The sequence below is a fragment of the Lagenorhynchus albirostris genome, chromosome 4 (genome assembly GCF_949774975.1).
Source record: "Lagenorhynchus albirostris chromosome 4, mLagAlb1.1, whole genome shotgun sequence".
Classification (NCBI taxonomy): domain Eukaryota; kingdom Metazoa; phylum Chordata; class Mammalia; order Artiodactyla; family Delphinidae; genus Lagenorhynchus; species Lagenorhynchus albirostris.
This window is the reverse complement of record NC_083098.1, coordinates 129,246,177-129,267,074: the sequence shown is the minus strand read 5'-3', so window position 1 is coordinate 129,267,074 and position 20,898 is coordinate 129,246,177. Positions and strand designations below refer to the sequence as shown.

Sequence of the window (20,898 nt, the reverse complement as noted above, 5' to 3'; positions counted from 1 at the left end):
CTACATATAGGTAATTTAAAAAAAATGATTCTTCACTACAGATTGTGAATCCCGGGTCTAAAGTGGGCCAGAAATTATGATCTTTATATGAGAAAATCCTTTAGATTTTGTTACATGTCATTGGAATGTTATAGAAAATCTGGATGTATAATGTGATTTACTAGAATAGGATAAGGTACATGATACTCAAAATATAATTTTAGCAGACTGCCTGGAAACTGGTATCTACACAGGGCTGTATCTTTTTTCATTCAAGGATAGAGATCATCCTTCGTTTTTTTTGTCTGTTTTGTTTTACAGTTGCATACTATTCCATTAAGTGGGTCTGTCATATTTCATTTACCTGTCTTCCACTGATGGACATTTGAATTGTTTCCATCCATTTATTATGAATACTGCAATAAACATTCTTACATAATTATTTCACACATATGCAGGTATATCCAGTAGTGAGACTGTTCAGTAAGAGATGATGTGCCTTTGTAATTTTAGTAGCTTTGTGTAATTGTCCTTCATGGGGGTTATGCCAATTTACACTCCTACCACCACTGCACAAATACGGTTTTCCCACAGCTTTGTCCAACAGAGCCACAGAAATTTTCAACAGTTACAGATTTATTTTAAGTTGCCCTTTTTTTGATAGCATTAGCACAGTAAGTGCCAGAAACAGAGTTTATACTTATGTCGTTTTTTTGGTAATCTCATATATCAATACATTTAAAGCCAGAGGAAATTTTTAACATTTAGAACTTACTACTAGCGTACTGTTTCTTGGAAGCAGAGAATTAATACCTGAAGTACAACTCTAGGAACTAATTTTCAAAATTTTTACTTATTCTGTTTTATGAAGTAACTATCTTAGATAGTTCTCTGGTAAGCTTGACCAATAGAAATATTGTACCTATCCCTCCCAACTGTAGGGCTACCAAAGGGGAAACAGAGATCAGGCAGATGATTCATAAGATGGTCTAGCAGAATATGAAATGATGATTCTAGACACTAGGGTTTTAGTTTTGCTACTGAATTGCTGTGTGACCTTAGATAGCAGTTCTTAATTCCCCTACTGACACTTAGTGTACATGCATATCTACATACATACCTACACACACACACACCCTTGGCTAAGTGTCTTGACTCTTGAGTTTTTAATCTGTCAGAACAAATAATGCAGAAGTCTGCACCAGAGGCTTTCTTGAGGCATTTTCTAGCTCATGGTTCTTCAGTTCTGCTGTTTTACCCAGCCTTTAAACTGACTATTGACTTAGCTAGATTTCAAACCTGAGTTGTGATTAACAGTATTATAGCTACCTTTGAATATTACTTTAGATTTTGCTATTCTTTTAAAATTTATTTATTAGATTTACATGTATAATATTATACATATTCATATGCACAAGGAATACATATAAATATATAAAGAATATAGTATAATAAAACAAATAGCTGTGTACTTACCAGTAGCTTAAGAAATAGAACAATACCTAATATTTCTGAAGCCTCTGCTGTACCTCTCCCTGAGATAATTTTTTATAAGTATTATTTTCTGTGAAAACAGTAACTGACACAGGCTGGGCATCTATTAATTATAAAATAAGCTATAAAAGGAAGAAAGTCTCAAACAACTACAGACTGAAACCAATTATTGTGACTTTATTACAATAGTTACAAACAATACTTTAGTGGTATGTATTTGTATCACAATTACTCAAACTATATACAAATAGATATTTATACAAGTCTACACTTAAAAAAAAGAAAAAGCAATTAATGTCCAAAAAAAAAAAGTCACATTATCAACAAATTTTTTTCTAAAAGTTATGGCCAATAACAAAGGAAATTCACAGTTATTCTGAAAATATTTTAAAGATGCAGGAATCATATTGCACATAATACAGTTATAAACCTTACTGAGCAGATGTGTATATTTTAATCTAGTTTTTCACAAAATTTACATCATGCAATACTTCACTGTATACAGAATGGTAGAACTACAATAAACAGGTTAACTTACAAACTTTTAATATAATGGCCACAAAATTAGAATTTTTTAAAGTTATATTTAAAATAATTTTACTATACAAAAAAACACAAAAAACCCAACACTCCAGTGTAATAAAGCTTAGCAGACAGAATCAAAATTTGTTCACAGATCAAGTTACATTTTTAGTGTTCTTCTTTATCTTTTCCTTTCTTTTCCTTTTCATCCTGTAGTGCAGTACCGAGTTTTTTAATAAGAACTGACAGAACCTTGTCCAGTGGGTCCATAACTCCTCTTTGAAGCCACTTAGGAATAGTAGTCCTGGCATGATGAAAGCCCAATTTTTGAAGAATATAATCAACGCCTACTGGATCAATTTTTCTTCCAGTCCAAGAAATTAATCTAAAATAATTATAAGTCATTATTATTAAGGAGTACAGTGCCCTAGCACAGTCCTGAAGGTAGGTTCAAGACAAAGTATTTTCAGTAGATGCAAATGATTATCTAACCTACAATTCCTGGATTCACTGTAATAGCACTCAAAAAATGTGTGAGCCTACACAGCAACGGCATTTAGTGAATTTCATCGTGATTAATTTATTTTAGGCCTCAAGTTACATGGTCATCTTAGTTACAAGGACATCTGGCTCATTCTAAAAGATGGTATTAACTTGATGGGGGGAATCCTTTCATGATGTTCACGTATATCAAATCATGATGTTGTACACTTAAAATATCTGTTTTGTCAATTATACTTCAATAAAGCTGGGAGAAAAAGGCTAAAATTTACTAAGTGTTTGCTATGTGCTAAACGTGTTTGAAGGAAGAACCATTTTCTCCCTATTCTTTCCGTTTTCTTCCATATAGAAGAACAGTGTTAGTGAAACACTCCTGGTCTTTCTCTGCCCCCTTATTGGTGATTTATCTGATTGGCAAATTAACAGAGGAACTGAGTAGTGTAGTTCAGTACCCTCCTCCCTACCTGCTCTTCAGGAGCTTCTCATTTTGAACTGTTCCTCCATGCCATAGGTTTTTCAAGGACAGGCCCCTAAATAGTTAGCCCAAGACGGTTCGTGGCTGCCTGTAGCTACGTGAGTACACAAGGCTGCTGACTGCACAACTCTAGCACCCCTCTGCCCCCCACCTCCTGAGTTCTGCATCATTGAGACCCTGTAGGTAAGTCCAAACCTAGACTTCGTAATAGAAAGACATTGTTGCTTGACACCAAACCACATTCTGTTATCAGCTTTATAAGTATTAAAGCTGTAATTTTGATTTCCAGCTGCCTCTTGCTGTTTCAATTGATCCTGAACTTAGGTAGGGAAAAGGAGGGTATTAAGCACTGGTCTGCTAAAACTCTAATGGTTGTAAGCTTTTTCCATTAATTAACTCATGTAACCATTGTAACAACCCTTGAAGGTAGGTAATACCATTTTCCAAATTTTTCATGTGAGGCACCTGAGGCATTAGATCCTTTGGCCAAGGTCACTCAGCCACTATGCTATGTAGCTGGGCTTAGAGCCAGAGCCCTTAACCACGTGCTCCACCAGTATATTGTATCGCTTAATCTCTTGATAGGTATCTAATATATATATATATATATATATATACACACACACACACACATATAATATATATGTGTGTGTATATATATGTTTATAGCAAATTTAACTATTTTTATTCTCATTTTAAATTAAAAGATAGTCAATTTCATTATATTTATTGATATTTACATATAATGGACGGTTTTCTGTATTAGGACCTTTGCAGTATTTTAATATTGACACTGTTGATATTTCTCATGAGTATATGTACTATTAATACCAAAGTGTATTGTTGATTTGGTTACAACATATTTTATTAAATACAGATTACTAACACAAAGTCACTACTTTCTGCTTATACAGGAGTCCACTGAATAATGGAGATCTTACTAGTTTAGAATGATTTTGTGGCATAAATATATCTGAATAATAACATTGTCTAAATGAAATATGTATCATTCTGCAGAATGTTGTGCTGGACTTTTTTTGATACTGTTATTGCATGATGGACAGTTATAATCTGATTAACAAAGCAGATGAGAGGAAAGAGGAAAATAATAGGAAGTTTGTGTTAAATCACACACAAGGACATACAAAGCAAGTACCGCTAGTTACAGCAGAAGTTTAATGTAATTAAAACTAGAAAATACTTTGGAAAGTTTGATATGGAAACAATGTGATGTAGCTGGGATTGTGACTGTAGTAGAACATGACACAGTAAAGGAACCTGAATCTGAATTAAATCTGACATTTCAGGATGGTTTTATATTGCTTAGTATGCAGACAGAAAGACACTGTGACACTGTAGGTTCTATTACATTGTCATGACATGTGAAAAATTGTAATGACTACTTAATGATGATGTATGACTTCTGCATCTTACAAAACAGTTTATTGTAGCTACCTCAAACACCTGAAAATAACATCCTGCTGAGATGGTGAAAAAATAATAGCAACAGCAAAAGTGGAGTTACTCTCATTTTTTACTGATTAACTGACAGGATGTCATGTCACACACTGGATAGTTAGTCAGCACGGAGCTATTCTCAGTTGTTTGTGCTGCTTTTGCCTTGCTTAGAAGCACTTACAAAGGAAAAAAGGAGCAGCAAAAATATCAGTCAGAAGCTGTAGAGGCTGTAAGTGACTAACATAAAAATATTTTTTGGTAAACCATATTTAACCTGCTGCATTATTTATAACCTTTTTCTCATAATAATCTCATAGGAAATAGGTAAATATATACACCCACTCCTTACCTAAGAGTGGGTTCTAGATGCCATGTATTGCACATAAAATCTCTCCAGTCCACAGTAGTGTAAGTGATGCTGTCTTCTCTGTCTTTGTCAGAGGAATTTTCGTCATGAATGATAACTGGACTTTTCTGTCCTGGTCGAGCAGATAAAATCCGAGGTGGAAAAATAGCTATAAGGAAAATGATATATTAATATTGCAAATACATATCTTATAAATTTATTTTAAGTCACTAAATGAACAAAGTAATTGGCTCCATTTGTTTTTATTTATAAACTGGCCAAAGCCTCATTTAATTACATTTCTTAAAAAATATTTAAAAATAAGCCATAAGTAAGTGCCAGTTATTGGTATTTCTTGGAGAAAGACAATATCGAAGTTATTTTATTCTCTCATAAGAATTAGAAATAACATGTCATCATTTATTTTTGAGTAATAGCACATGTTTTACATGTATCTGTGTGCCTAAAACATACAGTAAAGAATATTTGATAGCAGGCACAGGACACTGAAATTGACAGTTGTAGGGCTCCTAAAAAAATGCCTGTAGCTGGATGACTTTTTAACAGCTTTTTTGAGATATAGTTCACTCGTTTAAAGAGTACAGCTCAATGGTTTTTTAATGTTAATGCCTATATATATATATTTGAAAGGCTGCACTAACTTAGGAGTTTTTTAGGTAAGCAGTCTTTTCACTCTTCATAGTTGAGTACTCAAATGTTTTATGAAAAATGAAGTCTTTTAAAATTGGTGATCATAAATGATATATTTAAAATTGAATCTGGGACAAAAGTAGCTTTCATATGATCTTTAATAAATACAGCATTTCTATAGGGCACAGGTTTTCAAGACACAAATTGGGCATAAAATAATGATTAATACGAAATATGATATGTATTATGTAGCTCTGGTTATAACTGTTAATTAGCAGTGGGATAATATATTGATTGGGAATGAACCCAGGAATGAAGCTGTACTCTCACACCACATCGGAATACAGATGTCTTCAGTTATTGCCTGGTCTGTTGCTCTGCTTTTGTTTATTATTGATGGTGGTTACAGTACAACAGTTTATCTGGATGTTCTAGGAATATGTTGATTCTGCTCTAGTCTTACATACTGTTAAGAATTTTCTGAGGCATGTTTATATTTATTTTGCCCAACACTACTTGCTTTTAGTTTTTTTAAAAAATATATACTTACAGCTATTAAAATATTTTATTTATAATGAAAATCCCCATAAGTAATAGTTTTGTTACTGTAAGTCTGATAATCAAGTCCCTATTTCCTCTTTTCGCAATGAAATAATGTCTTACAACAATTTCTAGAAAAAATACATTTTAAAAGAAATACACACAGTTCATGGCAGGCCAACACAATATTTCATAAAGTGACAAAGGTTCCACATAATACCTGAGGGAAAGAAATCTGGCAGGCATTCATACCTAGGTAGACTAGAAAAGAATTCTGCACTTCACAGCTTTATCTAGAATCTGTGTTTCTCCACATTAAGTTTAAATATTAAGGCAGAGAGAAAAACAAGAGGATTAACAGTGATGGTATATTTTGTTGCTCTATGTGAAGACTGGATCTATGCATATTATACGTAACATTTCCTATTATACGCCTGCAGTCATTTTACTTGAATGGCTCATAGATTTCTCCCAGCCATCATTATTGCTTTCACTCTCACTGAATTTTTGGCACATCTAGATTAAATAGTAATGGAAGAGCAACTCAACTTATGTATGCTATATTTACACTCTTTCCACATGGTCTTTTGATAATCTGTCTTTGTTTTCTTCACTCAAACATTCATCATGAAGCTATTTTGAAATATCTACAAGATAAATTTTATATTTCTTTCTTCTTGGAAAAAATGAAGCAGTTATTATAGTGTAATTATAGTGTGACTTGATTATATTTAATAAATTAAATAAATTTCATCTATTCGAAGCAGTTTTTTTAAAAGCACATCTGTTGTTTTTACCATTGTATATTCATATAGTTGCACAATAAATATTTATTGAGTGAATAAAGACCATATATTTGGAGAGCATTCCATATCATGACATTTTAAACTACCTCATTCTTTTAAACAGCTACAGAGTATTCCATTTCATTGTATGGACACACCATAATATATTCAGCCAATTCCATATGGATATGAGGGTCACCATATGTTTCTTAGTGGGCCAACATTTAAGTTTCCAGTGAGTAAAACCAATGTTAGCTAGCTCATGAAAACAAGACACCACTACTGAGGTCTAAATATTTATAAAAAAGATAACATTCTGTGCATTCTAGACAGATATATCTTCTTCTTTAATTCGGTTTTCCCAATTATGTATGTAACTCTTGCTAACTTTATTATGTAGTTGTTTCTCTAGTCATTTCACTTTGACCAGCAATATTTCCTCAAAGAGGTTTTCTTTTCTAACTTTGTGAGACTATCTTACTAGACCTGATAATATACAGAACATATATGGAAACATTGTGTAAAGTATAAAACACCATTCAGTTTGAGATATGGTTAGAAAAAAAATGAAATGTACCTGGCAGATACTCAGAAAGTCTATCACATAGTCTTACTAATATATATTTATTGATATTTGTAACTCATAGAGGAAGGAGACACATTCTACCCATTTTATCACTAGACCATAAAAATCCATATAAATTATAGTGAGAGCTGCCTTTCCTGAAGCTTGAAGGGAAAAACAAAACCAAAACCAATATGTTACCCACCTTTTTCTTTTTCTTTAAGATAAGCTGACACTAAATCATGAAGAAACATGATGAGCTCAGCGTCCATCGTCACACAAATGTGGTCAGTGAACTCTGTCACCACACTGCATTCTACCTTTGGCTTCAGGCTGGCGTCTGCAATGGCAAAGTTCTTTTACAGTAAAAGATTATTGAAATAAGTCCCTTCCTCTTCCCATTAACAAGGGATTTACATGGGTCCGTGTAAATGCCTCCACTTAAATGCAATTTCTGTATATGACTTACAGAATGATGATGATAGTTAACTAAGCACTTTCCAAGTATATGCCATTTACTCATAAAACCCTGATGAAGTCCTATTAGCCCCATTTGAGGAGAAAGAGGCACAAATGGAGTAAATTATTTGCCAGAGGTCATACAGCTGGTAAGAAAATCAATTTGAACTAGAAGATCAATTTCATTATATTATATTACAAAAATAACCTTCAGGGAAAAAAAGAAGTTTGAAGATCCTTTAGAATTTTCTTTTAGTTAACTTTAGAAACTAAAGATTGTTTTTCCACATACTCTGTAATGAAGGTTCTTGTGGTTCTTGAACGTGAATAGATTTAAAGTCAAGCTGCATCCTTGGTAATGCAAAGATAGTCTCTGTTTCATGATTGTAGCTAGAACATCCTCTGAATCCACTCAGCAAACTAGAATTCTTCACTGTAGTGCTATTCTCAGTGTTATTAGCATCAACATTACGAAGCAGATTTAGCTCTACAAGCATAATGATAAAGACAATAAGAATCAAACCAATAGGCATTGATAAGCATATAGCTTTCATGACATTGATACACAGAACTTTTATCATTTCAAAAGGCTGGAAAATGAATACATTTTAAAAAAGAGAGCCATATTTAAGCTTTGATTTTGAGACTAGTTATATGCCTCTACAGATATAAATATGGACACATATTTATATATACATACATATACAAATATATATCTCACTATTCTCAATATTGAAGCTTTATAACATGATTTTGGATAAATCCAGTAAATTGTGTTTTTTTGTTTCTTGAATTTTGAATATTATTCTCAATTGAAATCGTATCTGAATTTAATGAAGGCGAAGTCTTAACCACTGGACCGCCAGGGAAGTTCCAGGAGGTCTTTTTTAAGTAAAACATTCAAGTCTTAACATGTCCCAGTCTAGTCAGCTTTTTAATACAGATGAAATGATTGGTAAAAGCAGTACTCTAAACTCTGACACAAAAACAACCGCAGAATAAGAATTTTCATGACTGAATTACTACAAGACCGGTGAATCTAATTTACTTCCTTATCCTCCTTTGTTCTGAGAACATTTTTAACAGTCTCTGATCCCTAGGGTTGCCTGTGCATAACAACTATTTTCCATGAGGCCCAAGCCATCTTCTTTTCCATTCTGAGAGGATTGAAAAAATGAATAAATTAAAAAATGAAAATGAATTTTAAAACTTCATCAAAAGCACTTTCTTTAAACTTATGACTTCACAGGAATACTAATATTTAGTTTCATTTTATTCCAGCCATCCTGAACCTTAATTTTTGGTATTCTATTACTTAGTTGTATAATAACTTTCCCAAACCTCCAATGTGAACATTACTATAAAAATATTTTTCCAATTATAATAAACTTAATTTCATTTATTTAAACCAATTTTATTTTGAATGTTTTCAGTTACATATAAAATAATTTTAGTCCATGAGATGTTGCACTACTAGGGTGGTGAATCATGTACTAATATTGCTACTTAAGGCAGCTGGAATAAAACGAAAATTGTTTAAAGAAATGGAAATTCTCCCTACACTTAAATTCTAAACACAGTCAACAAAGCCCCAAATAGAGAAAACAAAATAAATCTCTCCAAAGAATCAAACTTTTAACCTTCATTTCTTGTGGCTGTAACGTAATTGAACCATTCTTTCACACTTGCTACTCCATGGGGTGGATTTTCATGGCGACGCCTTGTTATCTTGGTTATTGTTGCCATAGGACTTTCCAAAGCACCGCATGGTTTGGTAACCATGGTATTATGGCCCAGATGAAAATCCAGTGTTTGTACAATATATGTAGAATGATCACTAGCGCCTAGAGGGGAAAAAAAGTTTCTCAGTGTAACAAACTATATTTAGATGCAAGAAAAGTTGTGGCCCTAGAGCAATAAATTTAGCTAGCTAAGTCATACATAGATACAGAAGGCTGTAAAACTAAGGAGTACAAGAGAGAGAAAAAAATTCACAAATACTTTTTCTTGTAGTTATAACTGGATCTATCCCCAAGAAGATGAAGAACATCAACCATTTTTTCCTTCATCATTAAGAAACCACTGAGTAGAAAATTAAAGCTAAAAGAAACTGTAGAGGTAAAAGCACAGCCTGCCCATAAAAGTCTTGTAAAATAGTGTTGACTGGCAAGTAGTTTCCTTACACTACCACTGTGTGTCGTCTTCTCTTCATGTTTTTATAAGAAATTTTTACAACTTTTACAAATTTTTACAAATGACTATGGCCAGCCACAGCAGCAAAAACTTTAATTGCCTAAGTAAGAAACAGAGTGAGATGGTAAGTTCAGAAATAAGTCCTTTAACATGTCCCAGACTTTATAGATACTGACTCATTGGCAGTGAACTCCTTGACATTGTCAGATACATGATAATAAAGAGAGATGGATTTCAGAAATACCATAAGAAAAACAGATAAAAGATATGAGAAAAGAAAATTACTTTGTCATATATAATCATATAAGAAGATGAGGAAAAGTGAAAGCTGAAAATGTGTCAGTTTACCATCTTCCCAGATTTTTTGAGCTTCGGTCCAAAAAGCAATATTTGGTTCCTCTAAGTGAAAAAGGGCCCATGATTTTGAACGGAAATTTGGACCATGAAAACAAGCTAGCGTCATATGATTTCCATGTAAGCTCATTGATCCTCCAAACTGCATTCCATCTTCTGGTAATGGAATCTGAAATAAGGATATGTGGCATCCTGATACCACCTTCAATACTCCAGGCCAATGTCGATGATGAGCTGCATCGAGCACTGCAAGAAAACAAAAAACCACTTATCCTGAAATATCTCATGAACATCCTGAATGCTGAGTAGGAAGACAGCAGGTGGCTACTTTCTACAGCTGAAGTGACTTAGATAACAGATGAAAACAACAATTCAGTCCCTGGTTAACATTAAGCAGAAGCTAATAAGGATACAGTCTGGGAAAAGATGCTGTGTAAGGATGGCTAGAACTCAGGAAAGTAGCAACTTGCTAATAATAATTACAACTAATGCTTCTGTAATGATTAATGATTTACAAAGTGCCCGCATGAAATTTTATGTAATTCTCACAGTATCTTTGTAAACTAGGTATTTCATCTAGACTCTTCAAGTGAAATAGAAGAGGGGTGAAGTGAACCAGTGAAGGCCTAGAAATCAAAGGCAGATCTCTGATTTTAAGTACTGGAAAAAAAATCTTTTATACCCTTTGCTGCTCAGAAGTGAGGTCTGAGGACCAGCAGCATCAGTATCGCCTGGGAGCTTGTTAGAAATTCACTCTTATGTCCACCCCAAATCTACTGCATCAGAATCTGCATTTTAAAAGCTCTCCAGGTGTTTCAGATGCACATTAAAGTTCAAGAACAACTAATCAGATATCCAGTTGACTACTGAACAACATGGGGGTTAGGGGCACTGACCCTCTGCACAGTCGAATATCCACGTATAACTTACGGTTGGCCCTCCACATCCACACTTCCTCAGGATTCAACAAACCATAGACGGTGTAGTACTACAGTATTCATTACTATTGAAAAAAAATCTGTGCGTGGGCCTGCACAGTTCAAACCCATGTTTTTCAAGGGTCATCTGTACAATTCATATTTATATTTCCCACTTATTCCAATAATATCCTTTTGGCTGTTTTCCACAATTCTCATTCTGGATCTAACCAAGGATCATACATCATGATCATGCAAGGATCATGCATTAGTTGGCATATCTCTTTAGTTTCCTTTAATCTAAGACAATTCCTTAAGCCCGTTTGTCTGTTTCCCATGACAAAGACTTTTTGGAAGAATCCAGGTCATGCATTTTTGGGAACACTCCTCTATTTGTATATATGTCTGATACCAATTCTAGTTTAAAGGAAATGCAGGGACTAGGGGAACAAGATAAATGAAACAACAAAGAAGCAACTGAAAAAGACCCAGAAAGTAGGATATTCTGCAGGACAATTGGCCAAGTCTCTTCAGCAAGTCAGGTCACTAAAAAAAGGACTATACTGAATTTAAAAATAGTAAAGGAACATAACCATTTTTAATCTGTGATCTTGGATATACTGGTTTGGACAAACCAGTTGTAAATATAATTTTAGATCAATTGTGGACTGTGCTGAGGTGGCTAGAGGAGATAATTAGCACAATGGAAAGTTCGAGACTGTTGACTGGAAAAGGCTACAAAACAATATGAATAATGTTTTGGTAAAAGGTACATATATGTGTGTGTATGTGTGTATATATATATATATATATATATATATATATATATATACACATACACACACACACACATGCATAGAAAAGTATCTGAAAGTATATAAAGTGTTGACAGTGATGATTTCTGGGTGGAATGTGATTTTTTTTTTTTTTGCTTGTATATGTTTTCTCATTTGTTTTCCCAATGCACATGTACTGCTTATATGATAATAAATCATTAAAAATTATCCTGCTTCTGACTACTTTTCACTTTTACCACTATCTCTCTAGTTAAGGCCACCATTGTCTGTTGCCTGGACTCTCAGAAAATCCTCCTTACAATGGTCATGTAAGTCTGTAGCAATGGTAATGGTAATTATTGCAGTGATTTCCTTACTTTCATTCTTAACCACCTTGGTCTGTTCCCCACACAGCAGCTTTAAAAAGGATTAATTTTTTAAAAAGTGAATCAAATAATATCAGATCTGTTCAAAGCTCTCCAATAGCTACCCATCATATTAAAAATCTTCTTTTTGGCCTCTCTAAATTCGTGTCCAGTGTTTTCTTGCTTGCTCACTCTGTTCCACCACAGTGGGCCACCTTAATGATCCTCAAACAAGCAAGTTTCCTCCCGACTGTAGGAGCTTTGCACCTTTCAGTAGCCCACTTTGCCCAGAACTCTCTTCCCCAGATCTTAGCCTAGCTGTCACTTCAGAAAAGGTTTCCCTGACCACCCTTTCTCAAACAGCTATCCTCACAGTATGTATCACAGACTCTGTGATCCTGCCCCTGCTTTGTTCTTTTTCTCAGCATTTCTCTCTACCTGAAATTATCTTACATACTTACTTAGCAAATTTGTTATGGTCTGTCTCTCCCATTAAAATGTAAGCTCCATGAGGATAGGAATTTTTTCTACTTAGTAGATCTCCTATGCCTAAAACAGTGCTTAAGAACACGGTTGATACATAATAAAAATTTGAATTACTGAATGAAAATCTGCCTAATATGACACAGGTAATAAATCCAAACTCAGACATTCTGATTCCATAGCCCATGCTCTAAACCAGAACGTGGTGTTGTCATATTTAGTATTAAAGAGCATGGAGTATAGTTGTATGTATTAAACAGTCAAATGAACATGAGTAATGTAATGGGAAATACAATGTAAGCTATTCAGAATAAAAGAAAATATATCTAATCATTAGTTGTAACTTGTAATTATGTAATAAGGTAAGAATTAATTTGTAATGTAGTGATGTAATCTGTAGTAATGGCATGATTGTAGATGAGCTGTGGCAGGGGGAGGAGATAATGAATGTGAATGACTTCCCAAATGATGGCCTCTAATTCCACTGGCGGGTAGGAAATTGGGTACTTTGCTGAGTGAGCAGGATAAAAAGCATATGGACCACTTTTTAAGTATGGTACATCGATATTATTTTAAATTAACACATATTTAGTGAAAGATAAAGCATATATAAAGCCTTAGTCTTCTAACTCTTACATTGTTCTTGTGAACTTTTCTCTAGGTTATTAGTCATTGTCTTAGGTGGAAGATAAGGAACTGGTCCCCAGGTAGACAGAGCTCGTTTGCTGGTGTCAAACTGTTGAGTGAAAAATTCCTGCAGCTTCATTCCTATTTTTATCAGGTCTGGTGTAGTTGATCTTGATATCATTACTTGGAAAATATCCCACTTCAGATCTCCATGGACAAAAATTTCACTAGAGCATAAAACAGAATCTTTTATCATATGTATTACATAAGACAGTTTAAAAGCACAAGAAAAAGTCTCTTCCCCACCAGCTTTTCATTCATATTAATTGTATGATATAAAATCACTGTGCAGGAAAAATGGTTTGTGTTTTCTCACTGGATGATAGAAAATATGTTGAGTAGTCATGTAAAGTACTGAAAAAGTAATATTTTACTAAATACCTTTTATCGGTCATGCTTGAATCCAGTGTGTTATACAGATTTACTTTCCATTCATCCTGAAGCTTGAGATCAGCATTACTGAAGATACCCATGAGAATACTTGAGCCCATGTAATCAACACGAGCTTCAGTAGAACCCATAGTAATCTGAATTTTGTGACTGGGTTGCTGATTTGGATGTTCAGAAATATGAGCTAAAATAGAAACAATAATTAATTTTCACAGAAATGCCTCATGGGAAAAAACTCATCAAAATCAATTTTCAAATACTTTTCTTCAACATATTGTTCAGTTGTAAAATTTCAACATACCAACCATCTCCAAAGCATTGACATCTATAGTCCCTCCAACTACTCCTCCTTTAGAATCTAACTGTGATCTTCCTAGACCAACAGACATGCTTATCTCTCGATCTCGATTACTTCCTACTGACAGACGGCCCTGGCTCTTCAAACCACTAGTTGTCCAGCTATAAAAAAGAAAAAGTATTATTAATTAGACATATGGCTTCCCGTGTCAATGAATTAAAACAGGAGTTAGATGATTTCAAAAAAGTTGGGCAATGAAACAATACATTTCTTATAAAAACTATGGTAAAACATTTGAATTAACATTAATGATGAAGCTTTCTTCTTAACTAGAAAATTATGGTACTTTCCTTATCATTTTCTATCTTTTTAGAACACATTTCATGCTGTTTTTATGTTACAATATCTTTAGGATTAAACCATTTTCAGGATAAAGGTATATAATCTTTTATCTACTGTCTTCACTGTCTCAAACATTGCAGCTTTAAAAAAAGGTTTTGAATTGCTTTACTACAATTAGAAAAATTACAACTAATGATTAAATATATTTTCTTTGTATCTGAATAGCTTACGTTGTATTTCCCATTACATTACTCATATTCATTTGAACGTTTAATTGCTTCAGGTTGATAGCGAACACGACAAGTGTTTCCCATGGGGTCCCTTGTTGGCTTGCTGCTTTGTTCGATTTGTTAAAAGGAGTTGATGTTTTCGAAAGTGAATCTAAAAATAGAAAATCAAATGTACATTCACATAGATGCTCAGCCAATTACAAAGCAAAAACTACCCATCACTATAATCCAGAGAGTAAAATAATGATATTCTTGTGTTAAAACCTAACATTTACTAGCTGTCATATTGCCTCCAAAATATTAATAGTTACCATTTACTGAACGGTCAGTAAGGGTTGCCAGCCTTACTTCTTGAAAGCTCATAGTTCTGTATGAGCTCCATCTTATATGAGGAGATTCTGGTGTGCATGCGATATAGCAGCACAGATCGTTTATCACCCTAGGATTTTCTTACCAAAGGAGAAAATCATAAGTTGCTGCTGCCAAGAAGAGAACTTGGAAGGCAGGTACCATTCTGAAATGCAGAGGCTGGCTGGGGTGCCTGTCTTCTGTGTTCTTATGGACTCAGTATACATCCTGAGTCCTGCATTGGCTCATTATACTCTAATCTTACCTTGGGACATGAACTACATCATTCATTTTATATACTTAGACACAAGTAGAGCCTTGAGCACATAAGAGTTAAAAAAAATAGTGGCTGAATAAAAGAATGAAATAATGCAAAGATTAACTTTTTCAATATGGAGTTTACAACACTGTAGGTCTGTTTTACTTCCTGTGGTGCATGCTAACAATATGCTTATTCCTCTCTCCCTATCCCTTTTCAAAGCGACTAGCCATCCAGCTGTCTCTTCTGCTAGCAAATACTGTGAAGTGCTTTGTCTGTTGTTTGGTTTGGGGTTCCTCCCTCAACCCTGCATCTCCATAAAAACCTGCAAGAGAGTAACTTCGGGCAGTTGGGGCAGAAGTCTGGGAGTAACTAATTAAGATTTTTATCTTGGGGTCACTGGAGGGCTACTGATAACAAGGAGAGCAGTGTTACCTCTTTGGGGAACTGAAGAATCAGACACACTTCTTGACCTTATGGAAGCTGGGGATTTTAGGCTCTGTGCTGCTGTCCCTGGTGACATGGTGCTGTTTGTCATATGCTCATTGAACACATTAGGTGACTGAGGCATGTGGGTGAAAGAGGCTGACTGACTAGGCTGCTCCCAGGTCCTGCAGTAAGCTTTTCTTGAAGATTCGGGGGAAAGGTGTTGGCTTACACCTTCAATGGAATCAGGTGTCCCTGGGCCAGATGCTAACAGAAAAGTAGATAGCAAAAACAAAATTAACAGGGTAATATCACCATGTTATAAAATAAGGAATTTCACCACTCCACCATTTCTAATCACATTTTATATTCCTTCCAGTTCTCTGACAACTGTATGATGTACAGTTTGCAAAGTACATTCCAGCATGTTATTTTTTAAAATTCTCACAGAAACTCCATGAGATGGGTAGGACAGGCACTCCGTCCCATATTACAGATGAGGGAGTAGACCCAGACCCAGATTTCTGATATTTTCTACTGTATCATGCTAACTCTGTCTTTCACTTACGCAGTGTAATACTACAACAATATCTAAGTCCAAGAGAAAAAATGCAATATGATAACATGTCCCCAATATATTCTATTTTCCATGTTTAACCATGATTAACTTGGTTAAATGTATTTCTGTGTTTCCAGATTTTACAAAGATTACAGGGTAATCATTACAGAATAAAAATCAGCTGAACTTAACCCCTGAGAGTGCAAGTATTTTGTGACCTCCAGTGCTAGTGCATTCCCAGTGGTTATTTGCACATTAAAGGGGCTCCACTAACATTTGCTGAATGAGTGAAAGAATTGCAGGGTACAACTTACCAAGTAAGACAAAGTTTGTGTTATCAATCATGGATCTTGTTACTATTGTAATCAAAATGAAAAGCAGCCTAAGTATAATTTATAATTACATAAACAAGCTTACTTGGCAAATTTATAGTTTGGTCTCCAAGGAACAGGCGTCTTGCAATACTCCTCCTATACCAAGCTCTTGGAAATGCTAGAATTTCACTGAGGCGGCGCATATCATATTTAAAGGAAGCAGACCCTATATCACAAACAGCTGATACATAAATAAAGTTTGTTAGAACACATTTCCAAAACCTTTAATATTTTCACATGGTAGGTAATAATAGGACATGATATTACACAACTGAATTATAATTCTACTACAATTCATGAAATACCAAAATAAGTTACATAGTATGATTAGTAAGTGATAATGTGTTCCTTCCACAAATGATAAAAATAGCACATTCTGCACTGTTAGTTCCATTTTTAAGGTGAGGGCAAACTGGAATTCTATTATCAAGTGATGATATTGTGAAATTCTCAGAGAGGATCTAAAGATTGGTCTTACAAACAGCTTCCAGCTTTAACATAGAGCTCTTCTCAAATATGGGAAATGAATCATCAGGATGAGCTAGAATACAAACTTCCTCAAAAGTAGCTGCAAACCAAATAACTGTATGGCAAAAACTACTATTTTCCTTTTAGACAGAAAGCGGCCACTTGTCAATCTGAAAGCACTCTCATGGCTGTCTCCCGGGGTTCTGCTCTGAGCACACTGCTGCTTTTGCTTCACGTGCCTTCTATTCCTCCACCATAGCTTCTGTTGCATTTACATGCCAACATCTCCCAAACCTGAAGTGTCTGTTTCAGTCTGAGCCCATATCCACACAGCCCATTAGCCAATTGCCTACCAGACCCTTTCACCTCAAGGTCGTATAGGCCATTTCCTTCTTTATTTTCTATCTAAGTTAATGACCTCACTGTCCCTTCAGTCACCTAAGCTAAAAGTTTGAGGCATCCCTGTCTCCTCTACTGCTCCTCATACAACTTGTCCTTAAGCTTGTGGATTCTCATATTTCCCTTGAAACCATTCCCTCTACTCTTTTTTTCCTATAACAACTCAGGCCCTCATCCCCTATTGCTTAGTCTGTTTCAACAGCTTCCTCAAGCATCTTTCCACTCCACCACCTCTTTTCATTCAACCATCAAAACTCCCTTCCTAAAACATCAATCTGAAGCATCTTTTTTTTTTAAATGTAAACAGATTATTTTATAATCCATATATAATTTTGGTTGTTTTTTGTGGTAAGAACACTTAACATGAAATCTACCAGCTACACATTTTTAAACGTACAATACAGTATTGTCATCTTTCGGGACAGTGTTGTCATATCATTTCTTAAAAATTCTAAGGGCTTCTCCCCGCCCAAAGGATCAGAACCCTGTTCTTTAGCCCGGCATGTGAGTCTCCCCTACCCCAATCATGTCCTGGGCTATTTTACCAGCTTTACCTCTAGCCAACTCCTCTCTCCCTCTGGCCTCACCTACTGTGTACAACTAACTAAATGTTCAGTTATACCTATGCTTCAGCTTCAGTGAATCAAAGTATGATCCAAAAGCATACTTTTTGACACTTTTGTACCATTAAATACCATGTTGCTATAGCCAAGGATATTCCTACATAATTTTGAAGATCTGACCCAACATCATCTCCTTTGTGAAGCTTTCTCTGATCACTCATATAAAGCAGAATATGTTTCCTCCTCTTTAAGTAAACCTCCATTATAGGATTTATCACACTGCACTGTAATTTGTCTACTCATAAGACCTTCCCTTATTCATGCCTGCACCTTCAAGCATCTAGCAGAGTGCCTGGCACAAGTTCACTGTAAAATAAAGGCTCAGTATATGTTTGCTGAATGACCAAACATATATTGTGTTGAGTGAGTTAAGTATACTTACTATATCTTTTCAGTTAATAATTTTAAAAATTTTCACTTGCATAGTACTCTGAATTCTTCAAAATGTTCTACACGCAGTTTAAATACTCAAATCACAACGTAAAGAAGATGAGCAAGTGATCTGTCCATAGTTATGTAACTAGTTATAAAGCTGGCAACACATATGCACACAACTCAAGATCTAATGACACCAAGTAAAAAATTTTCAACACTCATCTCTCCTTAGTGTTTTAAGAATTTCTAATTAAAAAATCAAACAAAAAATCATAAACTTTACCAATTCATGGTAGAGAAGCGAAGAAGCAGTTTTCAGTGATTCAATTAGGCATATTTTGGCCCTTGGGTGATATTTCCATGTATTTATCTAGCAATCATATTTCTAACATTGATTACCTGGACTGAGATAATACTTGGCTGGACAGTTATTCTTCTCCTTTAAATCAATTTGTCACTGAATGTTTAATATTACTAAATGTATTTAATAATTAAACACGAAAAGGAGGCCCTAATTTAATTCTGGAAAAACAATATTTTAATTAAAAAACTATAAAACTGAATACCAGATATATTTATTAGTGTAGTGTCCATTTTGCTTGCAGACTTGCTTACAGACTGACTTTCAAAAAATGAGGCACCTCCAGAACGCCTTATCCGAGACAAACTCACTTTTACAAACTCGAGATTTATACTGAGTGAGTCTTTTCGACCAGTGACTGAAGTGGCTTCTTCATCCACATTCCCTTTAAAAACAAAAAAACAAAAAAAACAAACCAAAAACACATGCGTATGAACACACACACACATATATATATATGTATACACACACACACAACTATCTAGTTACATGAAATTATCCAATAGGCTAGAATATGCTATCAAATAACATCACTTAAGTGAGTAAAAATTTAAACAGAATGACCTAATGAGCATTAGGCATTCCTAACAATAATTTTATAGGTTCAAGCCCATAAACATAATAGATGATTTTTACAGCGTCCCTCCGGCAAAAATTAGGATGGACATGGAGTGTGTGTCTTTATTATTTGTCTAAATAAGTCAAGAGACATTCACTAATATCAACATCCTATGCATTTTTAGTGGTAAATCTGCACTTTAAAATGCCAGGGGAATTTAAGTTCACTAAATAACAAGTAATAATAGTCTTATTTTAAATTAACAAATGTGATGCACACCCTTTAAAAATTTACTATTTATAAAAAATAATTTTTTATACAAGTAGACAATGATTTGATGAAACATTTAAAATTTAAGTAACATAAGTAACCTCATATCTGAAGCAACTGCACAGTGTATATCACTTATAAAATATTTGGAGTTTTAAAATTCTTATATAATTGATTTACCTATATTACTTATTTCATATTTCTACTTATTATGTAAAGACAGGATAGGTATTATCAAGAAGAAAAGTAAAGTTTCTGATCTCATTTTATATCCATTATTAAAGATAACATTTCTAAAAAGATCAAAGCTTGAAAAGATGCGATAAATTTGAAAAAGATGCAGACATGCTAAGTATACCTAATCCTCCTGATCCAGGTGTAAGGCCAGAAACAGCAGTTTTTTGTTTCCCTGCTCCATATGGATGAAATACATAAAGTGAAAAGTCAGACATGCACGCAGTGAAGCTCAACCCAGATGAACTGCTGCTGGAACTGGTCAGATCTGACTGACTACTACTATGTCGACTTCTGCCAAGAGGGCTGCCTAATCCTGACAAACCTACAGGGAACACAAGAACACCAAAATATTTATAAGCCACAGAAAATTTAAAAAACTGTCACTAATATAGTCTCAAGAAACAAACATGACTTGAAAATAAAGTGAAAATAGTCAAACATTAACCGATCAATAGAGTTAAATCCTTGAAATTAAAATGAGGACTTAGATGTGTTTTCCAGTTAATTCATAAACTAAGGCTGAATATTCTGTTCATCTTTGAAATAATTATTTATACATATGACTGGCCAACTCCATGGTTTCCTGTTTCTTTTCTCCTTTGTTCTACAGGAAGCAGGCTGTGGAAGAGGTACAAAACAGCTGGGTTTTAAGCAATGCAGGAGAAGAAAGAACTGTAAAAAACCCAAACCATATAGCTGGAGTCCACATTTCCCAGAAACAGTGGAAACAGAGTAAGGTACACAAATAGAGAAAGTTAAGGATCTCCTTCTCTTAGGCAGCTACGTGCCCTCACTGGCAACATCTACCGTGGGTAGACAGACTAATTCCA

The 20,898-nt window shown here is 34.5% G+C and overlaps 1 protein-coding gene across 2 annotated transcripts in view; it reads right to left on the bottom strand.

Moving 5' to 3' along the window:
- Positions 1 to 1,447: 1,447 nt before the first annotated feature.
- Positions 1,448 to 20,898, bottom strand: part of BLTP1 (bridge-like lipid transfer protein family member 1) — a 191,784-nt gene continuing 172,333 nt past the window's right edge. For both annotated transcript variants that reach the window (XM_060148668.1, XM_060148669.1), the window contains 14 exons: positions 20,190 to 20,390; positions 19,208 to 19,387; positions 16,820 to 16,957; positions 15,853 to 16,110; positions 14,811 to 14,961; positions 14,242 to 14,399; positions 13,932 to 14,124; positions 13,500 to 13,717; positions 10,317 to 10,568; positions 9,416 to 9,619; positions 8,068 to 8,262; positions 7,522 to 7,656; positions 4,779 to 4,944; positions 1,448 to 2,380 (listed from right to left, as the gene is read on the bottom strand). In XM_060148668.1, the coding sequence (XP_060004651.1) occupies positions 2,164 to 2,380; positions 4,779 to 4,944; positions 7,522 to 7,656; positions 8,068 to 8,262; positions 9,416 to 9,619; positions 10,317 to 10,568; positions 13,500 to 13,717; positions 13,932 to 14,124; positions 14,242 to 14,399; positions 14,811 to 14,961; positions 15,853 to 16,110; positions 16,820 to 16,957; positions 19,208 to 19,387; positions 20,190 to 20,390 (2,666 nt within the window). In that variant the 3' untranslated portion in view covers positions 1,448 to 2,163. The remainder of the gene's footprint in view (positions 2,381 to 4,778; positions 4,945 to 7,521; positions 7,657 to 8,067; positions 8,263 to 9,415; positions 9,620 to 10,316; positions 10,569 to 13,499; positions 13,718 to 13,931; positions 14,125 to 14,241; positions 14,400 to 14,810; positions 14,962 to 15,852; positions 16,111 to 16,819; positions 16,958 to 19,207; positions 19,388 to 20,189; positions 20,391 to 20,898) is intronic.